The sequence below is a fragment of the Dipodomys merriami genome, unplaced genomic scaffold, assembly GCF_024711535.1.
Source record: "Dipodomys merriami isolate MVZ:Mamm:240054 unplaced genomic scaffold, mDipMer1.0.p SCAF_8, whole genome shotgun sequence".
Lineage (NCBI taxonomy): Eukaryota > Metazoa > Chordata > Mammalia > Rodentia > Heteromyidae > Dipodomys > Dipodomys merriami.
The window spans coordinates 47,369,331-47,388,137 of NW_027206401.1; the positions used below are offsets into that span (position 1 = coordinate 47,369,331).

The window sequence follows — 18,807 nt, forward strand, 5'->3', positions numbered from 1 at the left end:
AGAATTGCTACGAGGTGTACCATAATTGTGGTAGGTAAAATAGAGTCATTACTATGGTCTCCATGCTTAAGAAGCATTGAATAAGGATTTTGAAATTCCAAGAAGGATATCATTTTCCCCTACCAAAGTATTCATTTTTCTTTAGCTTTTGGGACACTGAAAAGGAACAAGAAAACAATTTTTACATTGTGGCAAGCAGTGTTAACATTAGAGAATCAGTTTTGTTTACTGTTTGGACCACACACCTTTAGAACATCTCATTAAAAAATTGTACCTGCTCATTCATAAAATTCTTCTTTTTCTTCTCCAAATTTTGCTAGCATGCATTATCAGTGCTACATAAGATTTTCCCCCTTCCTTTTGCTGAAATGAACATGTTCATTGGGTTATATAAATGTACATTATACCATCAAATATAATGGAAGTGGGCCATAAGAGCATATAGAAACAGGAATAGAAAATTAGAAATGAGAGCATTGCAAAATATTCACCATGATTATTTTCACTATGATGCATTTCTGCAATTCTGCGTTTATTTAAAACTCTTCTGTGTAGCTTTTTAAAAAGCAATCCTAGAATGTAGGTCAACTTCACTATGGTTCCCCATATTTAGTTAGTATTTGAAAAGTTGAAACATTGGACATTTTTTTCCACACCTATATTTAAGTTGTCTGTATGCTTTCAGTAATGTCCTTGAACTTAGCTCATAAATTCCTTCTATTAATAGTCATCACTGAATTTTGATAGTATACATTCAGTAGCACCTTGACCTGGAATAAACAACCAGTCATGAGGTAATGGTAATATGAGCTAAGGAAGCCACTCCAATTTTGGCTTCCCGACTCTTAATGATTTTACTCTGAGGAGTTAAAGGGAGACTTTTGTTTGTTTTGCTTGAGGAAAGAATTGGTTTCTAATTAACTGTTTCTTGTGTGTGTTTGGGTTTGGGGAACCCCAGACTGAATAACATCAATATTACTATAAAGTTGTTAGTTAACTTGGTCTTAGCCCTGTCTACATCTTTGGTCTTCCCTCTACATCAGTGTTCCTCATTCTCAGCATTTGCCATGTTGGACTGGATTAAATCTTTATTGGGGAAATCTATCGTATGCATGCTGGAGTGTTTAGTAGCCTCACCAGCTTTTACCCAGGAGTTGCCAGTAGCCTCTCTCCTTAAACTGATAACCAGAAAGATCTCTGAACATTGCCAGATAGAACTTAGAGCTCAGAACCACTGCTTTACCTTCTTGTTTTGGATTAGCAGTTCACTTTCTGTTTCATAAGCTGGGCATTTAGTTGCTTCTGAAACTGAAGTAAAAGACAAGACGTTTGAATCCCACTTTCTGTGTATATGTGTTGTGTTTGGGATGGATGAGTATGTGGTATGGTGCTGGGAACTGAACCCTGGGACTTCAAGCATGCTAAGTACACAGCATACCCTGAGTTCATGCTTCATAAGTAAATATCAATTCTGTCATTTCAAATGGAAGTACCATGTTAGGTTAAGTTTTCCAAGCTGCAAACATGAGCAGGGAGAAATTTTCCTAACCAAAAGACTTGGAGTTTTGTTTTGGCAGAACAACTTCTCTGTTGGAATTTTGGCCCTAGCAGGTGGAATCCTTCAAGGCTGCCTGCAGCAACTTTCCCAGAGCTAGTCAAGAGGAAATGACCCCACTGTCTGAGCCTGGGGATGTTGATATGAGCAGTAAGAAACTCCTCACCAGGGACCAGCCCAGGCCCAAGTTCATCGCCTCTGTACTCAGCCCTAGAAAAAGGGGAAGGGTAGCAACAGTACTTTCTCGAGAGCAGAGCTTGACATCCTTCCCATCCCAGTGGCTGTAGTCTCTAAAGCTGGAACTCTCATTATGAAGGAATGTTGAGCTTTCCACAGCTAGGGCAGGCATGAGTTTCCTCCGTTTGTTTTGTAAGGATTAGTTGGCTGTGGTCAGAGTGGGCAGCCGCTCCCCATACAGCCTGGCTGTGACATGGAGAGGTGGTAGTGCCCTGTTTTGTTTTGTGTTGCCTCTCTCACTCTACCAAAACATCAGTTTGTAATCAACCAATTCTACGTCATGGAAAGAGAAAGAGATCCCTTTCAATAGAACTGAGGACAGAAAGAGCAACCTTGGGTAGGAAGGTGACCTGCTTCCTTGGGATAACTCCTGGATGGTTGATACTGAGTATAGGTTTCCCAAGGCCTGGACTACACTCAAGCTTTTTCGTATTCAATGTACTGTGTTATAAAGAAGAGTTGGGGAACATAAAACAAAAACATAGCTTATTCTACAAAGTATTTCTAGTATCCTAAAGGATAAGTAAATGGCAATCTATAGGACCTAATGGTCCTATTGGATTTAAGGAACCCCAAACCAGACATTTATGGCAGTATGTACTGATCTGATACAGCCTTGCCACTTCTAACCACTGGCCCTCCAGCCCCCATTCTTTAAGTATATTCAATAAAACAGATTTTTTTTTTTAGTTTCTGTGAGCTTTTAAAAGCAGGAAAAGGAAGTGCAAGGGCCAAAAGCCACAATGCCACTGGCCTGTGAGTATTTCAGACCTGCCATTGACTATAGGATCTAAGGCTACGATGTTCATGCTCAACAATAGGAACTCTTTGTCAGAGGGGTAAAAAGGGTCCTCCCTGTGTGTATCTGGGCCAGGGTGGAAATCCAGGAGTATAGTGTTTGAACAACCATTGGTCTGGTGTTTCCTCTGCCAGCATGTAGGACAACTTAAGCTGTTCTGATATAGAAACCAGTTCTGAGTTCTGAAGTTCTTGGGCCCTGGTAGAAGCAAGCTCTAGGGCCCTGTGAGAGGTCTGAAAACCCAGCAGAATAGACCATGCTAAGAGAAAGCCGGTAATGAAGGGTACAGAAACTGAGCTCCATGAAAACAGAGATAAACAACGGATCCTTGAGGGTCTCATCCACAAGCTCATCATGCCAAAGTAGAGCTTTCTCCTGGGGATGAACCAAAGCATCTTCTGTGAAGAACACAGCACAAGAGCACACTGGCTTACAATGGGGAAGAGTTCTATTATAAACACTCACTCACATTAAGGTGATTAGCCCTCAGTGAAACTTGTCTTTTAGATCTACTTGAAAATAAATTCCTTAATGAAATCTTCTAAGTAAGAGCTGGTTCCCTTCAGTTTCTTTGAAGAGGTGCCTTCCTAGTGATTCCTCTTGACTCTGTTCCTTTTTTCAGCAGTCCATTTGAAAATAATTTACTAGGCAGTCTGGCATTTCAGCTTCCTACCAAATCACAGGAAATGGGGCTGGCTGGATTGTGCTGCAAGGCTCTCCCCCACCCCCTGCCCCTGCCCAAGGGAGAACGAGGCTGAAATTGTTTGGAGGAGACTTGAATTCTATCAGCCTAAAGCCAAAGAAAGCAGATACGGCAGACCTGGTTAGTAAACTTTTGTTCTAGATGAGTGCAATTTAGCCTTCTCAGTCTGAAGTTGCAAATGGACTAAAGAATTACCTGGAACTCAGGAGATCCAGGGAGGACATCCCTTGCAGTGGTATGCCATGTTGGCAACTAGGAATGGAAGCTGCTACAATTAGTGCGATGCCACTTTACTGTTGGTTTTGCTTCATGTACTCTCAAGATGTTCTAGCCAGATGAGAAGTAGGAAGAGATACTGATCCTGTGTGTCTCTGTGTGTGTACCAGTACTGAGGCCTGAACTTATTCCTGAGTGCTGTTTCTTAGCTTTTTCACTCAAAGATGACACTTTGCCACTTGTATCACACCTCTACTTGGAGATAAGAGTCTCATAGACTTTCTTGCCTGGGCTGGCTTCAAATTGTGATGCTCAGCTCTCAGCCTCCTGAGAAGCTATGATTTATGTGTGTGCCCACCAAGATATTGATATTGAAACATGAGAAGATGATGAGAGGAAATAGGTCCAACTGGTGCCAGATGTAAGAAAGATATTATTAAACATTGTTACCAAACTTGGCATACAGTTGGTGCCTGATGTCTGTGAGGCCATGTTACAGGTGCTGGTATTTGGGGACAGACAGACAAGTTCTTTTCTCTTGAAGTGCTTAAAATTCAGTACAGTGAGTGATTGAAGATAAACACCTACCTGCAATTTAATGAACAAGATTGTGCCCATGGGGATCAGGACAGGAAAAGGGCAGAGCGTCTGGCCATTGAGTACCACGTGTGAAGTATTTTTCTTCAGTTCATGCCCTTTGGTACTCAAGACAGTCCCTGAAGGTATAAATAATTTTCCCCAATTGTAAGGAGAAAGGAACAGCAACTCAGAGGAAAATTGTCAGTCATGTGTCAACAGATAGGGAATATATTCAGACCAACTGACTTAGCTCCCAGTCTCCTTTGCTCACTCTCTCTTAGGGACTTTTGTGTCTGGAAAAACCACAGTGGCATAGCCCTCAAGGTGCCAGGAAACAGGGTCAGAATTTCTACCCCTGTGAAGTTTGAAAGGAATGGACACTAGATGATATAAACTGCCCCATCAAATACAACCCCTATGGGATTTCAAGAGTGAATATAAGGTTCTGGTGTTAAAAAAAAGGGGGGGGGGCAGGTCTAGGTCAGACACTGGTGGCTTATGCCTGTAATCTTAGTTAATTAGGAGTCTGAGATCAAGAGGACCACAGTTCAAAGCCAACGTGGGCAGAAGTCTGCAAATTCCATTTCCAAAATAACCAGCAAAAAGCCAGGCGATAGGCATGGCTCAAGTGGTAGAGCACCATCCAAGCAAGCAAGCTAAGCAAGCATAGGCCCTGAATTGAAACCTTGGTACTAATAAAAAAAGAAAAAAAAGGAAAAGCAAGCCTGAGCTAGGGACCACATACCTAGCACATACCTGTAATGTCTGTAATGTCAGGTTCTCAGAAGCACAGGTAGGAGGTTTACAGTCCAAACGTGGCTCCAGGGGAAAACTCAAGACCCTATCAGAAAAATAACTAAAGCCTCAAAGTTTTAGAGGGTGTGGTTTAAGGGGTAGAGTGCTGGCCTCGCATATATCAGGCTCTGAGTTCAAACTGTTTGCTTAGGGGAAGGGAACAAATCTTTATCTGTGTCCCTGTTTACTGGGTTTTTGTAATATCAGTAGCTCTGGGCTTCTGTGTGTTGTTGCTGTTTTGCTGGGGTTAGCACTGAATGTCAGACAGTCTCAGTTTCCCCATTGTCTTCCCCCGGCTGACTGTCACTCATCTTGTTGTTTAATGACTCCTGAATTAGACCATCAACTAGACAGAGGAAGTGGACTGAGCCAGGTAATCTCCTGGGAGTTACTTCAGCATTGTGCCTTTAACTTGAGATACATAGTCCTGAATCTCTAGAGACTGAGGTGGATGTTTACCAGCGAATAGCTCTGAAGCTAAACTTCAGTTCTGTGATGAATTGGCTCTGATAGACCCCAGCATTTTGCCAGGAGTGGTTATGCAAAAGCACCTGGCTCTCCTGGCCCTCCTGTTGGTCCACCTCTGACTTTCAGGTTGTGTGTGTGTGTGTGTGTGTGTGTGTGTGTGTGTGTGTGTGTGTGTGTGTGTGTGTGTGTGTGTGTGTGTGTGTGTGTGTGTGTGTGTGTGTGTGTGTGTGTGTGTGTGTGTGTGTGTGTGTGTGTACTTGCATGTGTGTGTTTCCTTTATAATTTATAGTCTCATTTCCTTTTCCTCATCCCAATTTCCTAGTGCACCATAACTTATATACTAGATAAAATTCAGTATCTGAATTTTCCAATCACCAACCTTATCCTGGGGGAGCAGACTTTGCTGATAGGAAAGGAAGAGGTTCTCATCATCTCTGTGGCTCCCGAGTTTTGCTGTGAAGTGGTGCAAAGGGAGCAAGGAAAATGACTGACACTCCCAATCTTCTGCGCAGAGCAGGTTCCAGAGTGTTTTTGCTGCTTCAGCATGGGGGTGGTGAGGATACAGGGTCCCAAGGAGCCAGAGCCAAAACTCTGATGTAATTTTAAGGATGGAGAAGAACCTGTCAAACACTTCCAGGCATTTCTAGTCTGGTCCTCTGCTGCTGCTTCTTGGAATAAGCCCCAATCTCTTGGAAGGTGTGTATGTTATTGGGGATAGGGATAGGGGTCATTTGTCCCTTTGTCTTTGGATTATGAATCCCCTCAGAATGCCTTTTGTTGTGGAAGGAAAAAAGCTGGACCTTCTGGAAAAACCTGGCACTGCATTTATTTAGTCTTGGATAAGGATTTCAGTTGAAAACTGTCAGGATTTAAGTTCAGAGACATGAGAATTACAACAATCCTCAAATGAGGTTGGGGGAAATGAAGGTTATTTCACTCATCTTCGCATCTGATTGCTCAAGCTTCCAAGTCCTCCTTTTTTTACTTTCCCTCCAGAGCCTGTTCATCTTTTTTTTTTTATTATTGTTATTACTTTACTTATTTCTTCTCTGCTAGGACTTAGATCTGGCAATTGTGTTGAAGAGTTCATGTCTACTTGTAACTTGTGCCCTCCTTCCTGCATTGATACCATTTGAAATTGGGATGTTAGTCATCTCAAGGTACTTCAGTCCTCTTGTTTATACTGCCAGGTATGGTAGAGAGAAGAAAAGGGAAGAGTCTACACCCATACTATAGACTGACTTTGGGTGCATTGTTTAAAAGCTAGAATCACTTGCTTGATATTGGTCAGGCCTATATCACTCTGGAGTGTGTGAGCTGCTCATATTTGAGATAAATTATAAAAGGCTTGTACAATAAGCATTTCAGAAGGGAGTAGGGAATTGGACTGGCGAGAAAAGCCCAAGTCAGCATAGTCATTCTCTCTTGGCAATACATATTAGCAGTACTTTCAAGAGCTGAGCCTCAGCATACGAAGAAACAACACTTGACACTATAAAGCTTCTCTTGGGAGAGGAAGGAGGCAGAATGAAGCTGGCTTGTACTATTCTTTGCAAGCCTCTGCACTACTACACAAGTGGTGTAGGTTCTCTCTCTGCTAGGTGGAGAATGATGGTAAATAGTGGAGAAACAGTTAAGTCAGGTCTTCACTTTTCTCCAACTCCCACATTGAGACGCCTATCCAAGAAAGCATATAGCCCTAGAGATACCATGGAATGTGGAATTGTCACCAGGAACCTGATTCTCTGGGTTATCATAGCAAGGACCTGACTGGTGAGGAGTACTTGACCATATCTCCAAACTCTTTAGGTGTCTTCATTTGCTCCCCTGATCTTGTCTCTGTAATTACACCTCCTTCCCTCCTCCTTTCCCTCCCTTTCTTTCTTTTCCTTCCTTTCCCTTTCTCTTTCCTTCCATTTCTGTTTTCTTTTCCATTTTTTTTTAGCCTTCCATTTCTGTTTTCTGTTTTCTTTTCTTTTTTTTTTTAACCTTGGTTCTGAGAATTAGCCCCAGGGCCTCATGCATGCTTAGCAGGTGTTGTACCACTGAGCTATGCTTCCAGTCCAATTCTTGTTTTTACCCTGTTCTCACCTGTCTGCTTCCTTAACAGGAAATGAATTACATGTCCTATAAAACCATGGTTGACCCAAGGTTTGTTGTCCATTGGATCAACTCATTTAAAATCAGCTGGGTAGAAGGCACAGTGGCTTATAGGATTGGTTTCCTAAGTACTTGGTTTCCTTTGTACTTGTATTTCTTTTTTGTCTAGTACAGGAAGATTCCACCTTCTTAATACATTAAAAAGAACCATTGCAAAATAGAATGGAAAGAAAATGCCTTGAATTCTGCCATGGTACTCAAGACTCCTTTTCTGTATCTTATGTTTTTGTATTTAAGATGTAGTCTGTTTTGTGGCGGGAGGAGATGGGGGAAAGAAAGTGGAGATGCACACACCAGTCTTGGGGCTTAAACTCAAGGCTTGGGGTGCTCTCCCTGATGATTTTTTGCTCAAGGCCAGTGCTTTACCACTTGAGCCACTGGACCATAACTCTACTTCTGGCTTTTTGGTGGTTAATTGGAGATATGAGTCTCATAGACTTTCCTGCCTAGGCTGCCTCCTGGGTAGCTAGGATTATCGGCATGAGCTCACAGCTCCTGGTGGTTGTCTGGTTTGGAACTGTAGATTTTTTTCCTATGTTTCTTCATAAATGGAACCATTGCCAGGTTCTCTATTCCAAGGGGATGGAAAATACTTGGTAGAATAAGACTGGTCTTTTTTGTTGATGTCTAGACATAAACCATCATCTTTTCTCTGAATAGTTTTCTGTTAGTGGAAGTCTTTGAGGAAGGGGTGTGTGTGTGTGTGTATGTGTGTGTGTGTGTGTGTGTGTGTGTTTGTGTGTGTGTGTGTGTGTGTGTGTGTGTGTGTGTGTGTGTGTGATGTGTGTGGTTTTTGTGGAGGATTGGGTTGATTTCATTTGTGGCCTTACTCACTTTTTTTTTTTTTTTTTTTTTTGTCAGTTGTGGTGCTTGAACTCTGGGCCTGGGCGCTGTCCCTGCACTCTTCAGCTCAAGGTGAGCACTCTACCACTTGAGCCACAGCACCACTTCAGGTTTTCTGGTTATTCATTGGAGATAAGAGACTCATGGGACTTTTCTGCCCAGGTTGGCTTTGAACCATGATCTTCAGATCTCAGCCTCCTGAGTAGCTAGGATTACAGGTATGGGCCACCAGAGCCTGGCTGCCTTATTCATTCTTTACTTAAATAGTTTCTTAAAGTCATTTATAGCTCCACCTCATGTGTACTGCTAATTACTATAACATTTTTGTTTCCCTAGATCTGGTTAGGAAAACTATCACTTAGATTAATATCAGTACTAAATGAGAGCATACATATAGAAGTTTTGGAGGTGGGTACTGGGGTTTGAACTGAGAGCCTCTCAATTGCTAATTCCTCTACCACTTGAGCTATATCTCAAGCCCATTTTTGCTTTTAGGTTATTTTTCAGATTTGGCCTCACACTTTCATATGCAGTCAGCCTCAGAGTTCAATCTTCCTACTGATGCTACCCTTATATCTGGGAATACAGATGTATTCTACTTTGTGAGTTGTGATAGGATCCCACTAAATTTTGCCTAGACTCTAAGTGCAATTCTCCTAATCAATCCCTGCCTAATGAGTAAATGAGATTATAGGCACATGCTACCACACAAGTCTTAAAATTCTGTAAGATCATTATTAATGTAATTGAGCACTATACAGCTATTTATTTGTAAAATTTTTGAAAGTATTGATTCTGATATTCTTAATATTTTTAAAAAGATTTCTCAACCTGGTATTAAAAGGTTTTCCTTTATTACAAAAAACCCAAAGTCAATCTGCATTAAGTATCAGCATTGTCTTTTCTCTCTTTCTCTATCCTTTTCCTCTCTTTTGCTATCCTTTTTCTCTTTCTTTTTTCTTTCCTCTTTTCTCTCTTTCTTTCTCTCCTTCCCTCCTTCCCTCTCTCCCTCTCTCTCTTCTTTCTTTTCTTTCCTTCCTTCCTCCCTCCCTCTCTCCTTCCTCCCTCCCTTTCTTTCTTTCTTTCTTTCTTTTCTTCTTTCTTTCTTTCTTTCTTTCTTTCTTTCTTTCTTTCTTTCTTTCTTTCTTTTGTTCTTTCTTTCTTTCTTCCTTCCTTCCTTCCTTTCCTTCTTTCTTTCTTTCTCTTTCCTCCCTCTCTCTCTCTCTCTCTCTCTCTCTCTCTCTCTCTCTCTCTCTCTCTCTCTCTCTCTCTCTCCTCTCTCTCTATTTCCTTTTCTTTCTTTTTCCTTTCCAGGGTCTAACTCAGTGCTTTGTGCTTGCTGCCAGTACTCTATCTACCACTTGAGCCATGCCCTGGTCCAGCATTGTTTTAAGGTCCCACATTAAAAGTCTGTATCATCCTAGGCCCTGTGAATGAGAATAAAGAAAAAAAACTCTGTTCATAATATTAATATTTCTATGTAACTAATATTCTCCTCAAAAGGAGTTTTATTCTTGTTTAGTTATAGAATGACATATATGAGAATGGCATAAGGACACTTGGAGTCAGAGACAGGGAGAGGTCCATAATTATAATTAGTTCAGTGCAAGCTGCCTGTCCTAGTTCTGAGGGAGTAGGACTGTGGCGTGGTTGAACTGGGTAGAGCTTCTCAGGGCAATTGTGCTTGTAACTTGGGCCCTCCTTCCTGTATCAATACCAATATGATCATTTGAAGTTGTTATGTTTAGCATCTCAAGGTTTAAGATAAACTTTCTACTTCAGTGTTAGACTATACTTTAAAGGGATCTATCTATGTAGCTCTCTGTGGAAACATGTATAGAATTCTACTTTAAAATTCAGAAATTCTGTTTCTGGAAATTCAAAGACTAAAAGTTATATACAAAATTATTTCAGTTACTTTTAAGTGAATTAGTGAGTTCTCATGACTGTGAATCTATGATTGCCCAGTCATTGTATACAAATGGAGATGTTTTCTGTATTCATGCTGCAGAGTCAGAATTTAGGATCTCTGTTTGGTGGATATTATCATTAAAATATTGCTGTGAATGAATGTGATGTTTTCTTTGGAATCTGTGCATACTGTGATTTGCAATTATCTCTCCCTATTTTCTGATTTATAAATAAAAACTAATGATAGTATGTTCACAACATGGTTATATGCATATACACACACACATATATATATATGAAATAGGAATTAATCTTTTGAAAACTTAATTGCTGAATCATTTTCTTAGCAGTGAAAACTGTTAATATGGAGAATACAGCTCGGACTGCTCCAGTTAGCAGACATATTACATTCTGGTAGGCAAAGGCTGATCACTAAGAAGTAAAGATTGTTGTGAAGGTGATGTGATTCTGAGAACTTCATATTCATGTGGAATGTATTCTATTCTTATTTTAATTTAAAATATGTGCTTATTTATTTATTTTTTTGGGGGTCCGGTCGTGGGGCCTGAACTCTGGGCCCGGGCGCTGTCCCTCAGCTCTTCAGCTCAAGGCTAGCGCTCTACCACTTGAGCCACAGCGCCACTTCCGACTTTTTTCTTTTTGCTTATGTGGTGCTGAGGAATTGAACCCAGGGCCTCATGCATGCAAGGCAAGCTCTCTACCACTGAGCCACCTTCCCAGACCCTGTGCTTTATTTTAAAGCATTTATAGTCCCAATTAAAGTTCCAATTCCATTTTTTCTTTATTTTAGCCTAATGTAAAAAACATTTATTAAAACTCCAAACTTTGAAATTTGTAGTTCTTTTTTATATTTTTTATTTCCAAGGTGATGTACAGAGGGGTTAAGTTGCATAAGTAAGGTAATAAGGGCATTTCTTGTCACACTTGTTACCCCTTTTCCCTCATTTTTCTCCTACTTTTTCTCCCCCACCCCCAAGTTGTACAGATCATTTCCAACATATTGTTTTGTGTATATCACTGTTGCATTGCTTCCTTGTCCTTTGTCTCACCATTCTCCAATTCCATGTTTCATGGGAAGTTCAAATAGGTAATCCATCCCTAGATGCAACTTGATAAAGTAATGTACCAGTCAGGTGGATGTAAGGAAACTTACAGTGTTTTATTCTCTCAGATCTCCTCATAAACATCTTTTAAAGAAAAAGGCTAAATGCTTGGGAATATTTTTTTCATTCTCTTGTTTGTCAAAGAACCTCAAAACCATACCATAAACGGTTTCATTCAAAACCACAATTCAAATGGATTAAAATCCCCATTTTTTTTTTTTAACAACCAATAGGATGACTAAAAATCCATACTCTGGTTCTAATGTTGGTGGATTGTTTGATTCATTTGGCCCATAGAAAACTGACTTATTGAATTCCCTGATGGTACACCTTGTAAGGGTCTAAGTATGAATCTCATGTAGTAACACTACCAGGCACCAGCGCTTGTCTATTTCTTTGTGTCTGTAGATACTGACAGGGGAATGCACAGAGGTCAGGCACACAGTGGTGCTGTTGACATTCTAGCTTCTTTCTTTTTTTTAAAAAAGGTCAAAGCTTGAACTAGAAATTCCTGTCATTGGCCCCTTTGCCTTTTGTAAATGCTCAAAAATAGTTACTAAATCATAGTGGTTTTGTCCCTATGAATGTGTAACCACTGTTAAATACATAATATCTAGCTTTTGCTTGTCTATTAGCATACCCAGTGACCAGTGGTATGTCTCAAGATTCTTGATTTAACTGTCTGGGACCTGTATTGTTTCATGTGATAGCCACTAAAGGCATTGACTGTTTATATTTAATTAAAATTGTAGGTAGTTCCTAATTTAGTGCTCAATAACAGTTTTTCATTTGACCTTTGATCTCTTTACAAAACTGCAAGAAACTTGCATGTCAACAGCACCACCATGTGCCAGGTCTCAGTGGACTCCTCTATAACCCAGTAGTGCAAATAAGGGCTCAAGAGTCATGTGTGGCCACCATCTTGGATTGTTGCATCATGTCAGAAAGTTCTATTGAACACAGGATATCTTGGAGCCTTCCTGAGCTTAGGCTGAAGGGTTCTTGTTTATGTTCATAATGCAGCTCTCTGCTTCAGGAACTGAGACCTCCAGGAACAAGAAAATTCTTCAAGAGCTGCCTCACTTTGTGACATGTCTGATCTCTTGCTCTCATCTCTGCAGCATGAACAAGGTAAGAGGCATTTTGAAACAGTATTTGGATTTTTTTTGTGGTATCATGATCTTCCTCTTTCCATTGTACAACTAGGTTGTTTCACATGCCAGAACACTCAAGATGTTATATCATGTTGTACAATCCCTGTGAACAGTGTTTCAAAGGGTCACGGGTCGGGAGCAGTGTTTCCATGGTTATATAACCTCTGGAGGTATCATTTGTATTTTTTAGAGGCCTTTAGTGGCTGAAAGATTGATTGTTAGTATAACTCCCTTGGTATGACTTTTAGAAGATTGAAACTCTGGAGCCAGATTTCCTGAGATTAAATATCAGCACTGCCAGATGTTACCTTCAATGATCTAGACAAGTGGCTTAACTTCTTGGGACCTCCATTTCCCCCATGTATAAAATACTAATAATAGTGGTGCTGCCTGGCAAGATTGTTGTAAGGATGGAAGGTGTTAACATGGTGCTGATCCATATTCCAAGCACTCGATAACCGTTTGTTGCTCTTGTCCTTGATGTTAGAATATTCTTGTCCCTTAGACCTAGTTGCTTTAAGGAGTATCTATAACATTTCCATTAATTCCCTGATTGATCTGGTGAACAGTGATTGATTACTAGATAGGCACTCTGGGGATAAATGATGAATATGTGTTGGATCAAGGTTTTTGATGGTGATGGTCTATTTTGGGTCAGCATGACTACTGTTCTAACAAGATAAGTCTCAATTGTGGGATCTAGGAAGGGCAATATAGAAGGGGTGGGATTTTAAGTTGGTCCCTAGGTAGTAAAAGTTAACATACTGGGCTGAAGAAGCACTCTGGATAAAGGAAACAGCTTGTGCTTAATCACAAAAGCATACATGAAAGTCTGGTAGGTTTAGAAAACACAAAAGAGTTTAGACTGGCTGAAGCAGGGTTTCTCAGCTATGATACTTGACGTTTGGACTAGGTAATCCTCTATAGTGAATGACAGTCTTCTGCACTATAGGATTTTTAATAGCATCCATTACACTCATTCCGTCAATAACAACCCAAAATGTCTCCTGAATATCACGCAATGTCCCTTCGGGAAAAAAAAAAATCAGTTGAGAACTACTGCACTAGTGGGTGATGGCTCAGAGACCAAGGGAAGAGTCATATACTGCAAGCCACTAAAAGCATGAAGAGCTTGCTTCTCCTGCTGCAAGCATTCCAGAATTTGGAGAGACATTTCCCTATGAAGAGAGACATTTCCAAAGACTGGCAAAAATAGATGTTTTTAATCTATGGGCTCCTGTATGATTGGTTAGGACTCTTGGATGATTTTGTATTGCAAAGATGTATGGAATGCTTACACTTCAGAAAACAAATTTAACTTACTGAGATCCCTCTCTATGTACCATTAGGCCATTTGTTCAGCCTTTTCAAAGATGGGAAGGTCTAAGATCTCTTGAGTATTTGCAGGATTCTGGAAGGGACCTCCAGATTGAAACTCTGGGGGAGGCTGTATCTTCTTTGCCCTATCTGAAGAGATCAGGAAAAATAAAACAGCAATTGTTTTTGAAAAGTTTGCATTTGGCTAAGACAAAGAGAAGGAAGCTTTGTGCTCTTACTTACCCTGGCTTAAATACTTACCTTCAAGGAGTCAGAAAATTCAGCTTTGAAAACTCTAGAAAGGAGACAGCTGTGCTTCCTCACAGTTACTATGTACGACAGAGGAGGAGAACTAGCATTGTAAATCTTGGTTTCTGTTATTTCAGGTTTGATGTACTAGAAAGTAAGACTCTTGGGAAATCTCTGATCAGCATGCACAATTTGCTTTGTCGGCCCTGCCCAGAGTTTCTCCAGGGCAACTCCATACCTGCTATCGGGTATGATATTGACACACACCTGAGAATCAGACTCCCAAGAAATTTCAAGTGTCTCAGTAGGTGTGTCTTGACTAGAAAGAACCCAGGTTCTGCCTGAGTGGCCCAGTAAGCACTTGATTTTATGTTATTTTAATTGAAAGTAGAGATTAAGATTGATGCGTCACCTCCAGCAGTCAGCATTTTTCTCAGGCTTTCTTGGCATAAGACAAAGAGTAACTCATTCTCTGGGGAGGAAACTTCTTTCTCAGCACAAATACAAAGCCATCTCATCAATGAGGTATGTGAGTTAAAGTATTGAAAGTATTGCTGTGGGTGTGATTGGCATCCCAAGTGGACTTATTCCTAGAAAGTTAGAGAACTGTGTGTGTTGCTGTCATTGGTCACATGCTATAACTCTCTTCTTCCTTCTTGAACCCCGGCTAGCTGAAGGGGCATTTCAATTAGGTATCAGGGAAGAAGATAGTTGCAGAGTTTAGGGTCCCTGTTTATTATGTGAGGTACCATTGGTGATGATGCTGGCATAGATATTGGCAGGTTTGCTTGGGGTCAACCAGAGATGATCTGTGTGGAAAAGATGCCCAGGGCTTCATGGCACAATGACAAACTAAGGCTTGAAAGAAAATATAAGTAAACATTAAATGAGCTGGGAGTATAGCAGGCCTTATTAATGTCTAATGGTAGAAATTGTAAAAAAAAAATGTTTAAAGCTCAAAATTCTTTTCCATCAAAAAATATTCTGAAATGGGTGTGGTGGTACATGCCTGTAATCCTAGCACTTGGGAAGCTGAAGTAAGAGATTCAAAAATTGTGGTACAGCCTGGGCTACATAGTACAGGACTCTGACATTCTGAACTAGTTCAGAAGACAAGCTAATATATCTGATATGGTAAGAGCTTTAATTTAGCTAATTTAGTAAGGTCCTGCAGATTAAAGTAATAACAAAAGATTGTTAAATAGAAAATGAGCAGTGAACAGAAAGATAAAATCCATAAAGGAATAATAATAAAACATAGAGGAAATATTCAACCACCACAGTAATCAAAGAAATGTAAATTAAGATGATGAGATGGTATTTTCCACCTATGCAGTTGATAAGGATAGGTAAAATTACTCAGTGAAGGTGGGAATTGGGAATATCAGGAGCTCTCATACCCACTGAAAACACAGGTGGCAGTTACTGTGTATCAAAGCTTAATGTACATACCTTTTGACCCAAAAAATTTATTTCTAGAACATTAACTCAAAACTATTGCCATGAATGTGTGTAAAAATTTAGCTAAGATGCTCATCACAATATTGCTTAACAGTAATTTTTTTCAAGTAATAACCATGGAACAGCCACTCAATAAAAAGCAGCAGGGAAGCCTGGAAGAGCACTTGATGGCATAAAAATATGTTCTAAGTAAATTAAGGAGAAGGCAAGTTCCTTCCTTCCTTCCTTCCTTTTTTCCTTCTTTCCTTCCTTTCTTTTTTTCCTCTCTCTCTTTCCTTTTAGAAAATCACATGTATGTACACAGAAAAAGGATAGTAGATTCACAACAAAATGTTCTTTTTGCATGTCTGATCTAAATTTTCTTTAGTAGGTGCATTTTTCATACCAACGACACTTCTAGGTAAAACGCAGTAAATGCTTGGTAACATACGAATTTTTATTCTAGTGTTACTATGCATGATGAATAGACTGAACAGTAAGGCCCAAAATGTCAAAAGTTGTTTTCTCTGAAGATAGGTACATTTTTTTCTTTCCTTAAAAATTTTTTTCCAGTATTTTTACCTTTCCTACAGTATTTGTGTTTTATTAGTAAGCAGAAAAAACAAACATTAAAATAAATACTATGTTAGTTCTTTGCATTTGAAGTACAGCTGCAGGAAGATGTTTAGTGGGCAAATAGAAAACAAGAGAGAGATTGATGAAACAAAGATTAGTTCTTTGTAGTTGTTCTGTTTGGCCTATTTCCAGAAAGAAGCCTCTTAATGTATTGATGGTTTGGGGGCCATATAAGTAGATGAATGCTCTTGAAAGAGATACTGTCCTTTGGTTTAGTGGCTCAAATTATTTAAGTGGGCATTACGTCCTCTTACTCAGTATTGTCATTTATTTCTTCATTTATCTCTTCAAGGACGTTGCTGATGTATACAAGATTGAACTAGACCCATTTTTCTCAAACTGCGGTTTGGAAAGTCTTGAAAAATGAGGCTCTGAGACTCTTTCAGGAGGTCTACCTAGAAGCTCAAAGCTATTTCCATAGTGAATATAAGATATTATTTGGCTGTCGTTTTCTTTCTATCTCAGTCTCTCTCTGTCTTTCTCACACACACACACATACACATATACACATTATTTCAGGTGGTTTCATGATCTGTAGTGCTGTCACCCCTGAGATAATTCTTGTTCCACATTTTCCATATTTTTTTAGTTTTAATCTCTAATATGATGTACAGTGTAGAATTAAATCCTATAAAACAAAGTTCTTCAGGGCTCATGTAATTTGTGAGCCTATAAAGGCATCCTAAGACAAAAAGTTTGAGAACCAGTCAGTGAGCTGGACCGTGCACATGCCCTAAGAATGACAAGACATACTCTAATGGGTGGAGTGCAGCTCAACTTGTAGAGCACTCACCTAGCATGCTTGAAGCTCTGGGCTCAATTCTCAGTGCCTCAAAAACAAAACCAAAAAAAAACCACTAACAAGAATATTGAGTGTTAAGTATTTTTACATTCTTCTACTTTTAGTCCAACACCTTAAGAAATAATTATCCTTAATCTTTCTGAAAGCTTCATTTTTATAGTGTCTGGGAAGCTAACATTGGTGATACCAGGCCAATGTAGCACCTGTGTGGCAGGTAAAGCCAGTTCTATTGGATGTATGGAAATGGCAATGTTAGACCTTTAGACGCCTTTGCCGTGTGCGTCATACTGGGCAGTGCAGTGAAGTTCTAGGAAGATAATCAGAATATAAATACCTTCTGTGAGGTGTAGGACTGCAAATGTAAAATAACACCTGGTTATGTGCTCTCATAGATGATTGGTTTGACATGAAGAAGGGAGAAGATAAGTTTAAAAGGATTAGCTGAAAATGTTTAGGTAATATTAATTTGCCTTTAAAATGCATATAATTGTGTAAATGTATTTGTACATATATGAATACATGCATATCATACATGCATATATTATTTTAGAGAATTGCCTCTTAAATTTTGTAGAATTATCTCTTCATACAATCATTTCAACTATGGAAGCAACATTAGCACTTCTGCTTCAGTCCCAAGTCTTCTATTTTCTGCTTAAAGAAAAACACATTCCAATGGTGCTCTCTCTTTCCCCTTGGATGCATGCTCACCTTCAAATCTCAAAGGTCGTGCAAGGTTGAACAGCAGTTGGTTCCTTTTCTGAGAAGCAGTCTTCAGGATTCAAGCAGATGTCAAAAACCTGAACTATTCTGTACAGAGAATTTGGAATCAGATGTATAACAGTGAGCTCTAACCATGACATAGTGGGAGTCTGGCAAAGTCCTGAATGATGGAATCTTATGGTTTGACCTAACAGCTTCTCAACCTATTAGAAAAGATGGAGAATTCTAACAGGCAGTAACGAAGGCGTCAGAGTAGAAAAAGATGGGCTGGGGAGTTTGTTTAAACCCATAAGAGCCTCAGAAACAGAGGAAATATGGTTTGGGGTGACCATAATATAACTGCAAGTCTGAGGGGCCTCAGCCTGTGAAATGCTGTCTCAGCTGCTGACGGTCAAGCAAGTCTCACTTAAAGAAAAGGGGGGCACATTCCACCCCACTTTATTCTTCTTAGTAGTACATTCATAGAAATTTGGGGTAGTTGATTTGGGAGTCTAGTGGGTTCGTATTTTGTGAGGAATGAAGGAAGAGTACCTAGGATTCTTGATTGAAACTGCTTTGCTTCCCTGCCCCCATGCTGATGAATTGCTCTGTGCCAGTCTTCATGTGGAGCTGTAATTGAATGTTAGCTAAACTGGTGGGTTGTTAGTCTATATCCTTATGTTGAAGTAAGTCCACACTTTCCTGCAGCATAAGCAGAGAGGCACTTTGGACATGATGTCAACTTAGACTTCTTTGAGCTTGGTGGCTACTGGTGTCCATACCAGAGGCCAGTAGATTGTGGCCTTCGTGAATCAGAGGAATACTTCTGTCTTCCTTCTCTAGGCCATCAACCCTTTGCTTCTCCTTTCATTAGTAGGCCTTAATGGCTGCAATTAAGTTACATCTTATTTAGTCAATTGGTGATTGGAAACATGATTATTTAGTTGCTTAGTTAATCTGTGGCTTGTCCATATCTAGAATATGAACAGTGGACCCTGTTTGCCTGATTTTGCAAATGTATCCCAGTGAGATCCCTGTCTATGAAGGAAATGTATAACCGACAGTTGCTTCTAATCCAGCTTTTTAGAATTCCTAGTACTCTCATGTGGACCTTACA

The 18,807-nt window shown here is 39.9% G+C and overlaps 1 protein-coding gene across 2 annotated transcripts in view; it reads left to right on the plus strand.

Moving 5' to 3' along the window:
* The window catches only part of Bach2 (BTB domain and CNC homolog 2), a 351,042-nt gene that overhangs the window by 72,777 nt on the left and 259,458 nt on the right, over window positions 1-18,807 (plus strand). For both annotated transcript variants that reach the window (XM_070010786.1, XM_070010785.1), the window contains exons 2-3: window positions 8,374-8,427; window positions 12,414-12,521. Coding sequence is in view for 1 of the 2 variants with exons in the window: in XM_070010785.1 (XP_069866886.1) it covers window positions 12,513-12,521 (9 nt within the window). In the remaining variant the exon portion in view is untranslated. The remainder of the gene's footprint in view (window positions 1-8,373; window positions 8,428-12,413; window positions 12,522-18,807) is intronic.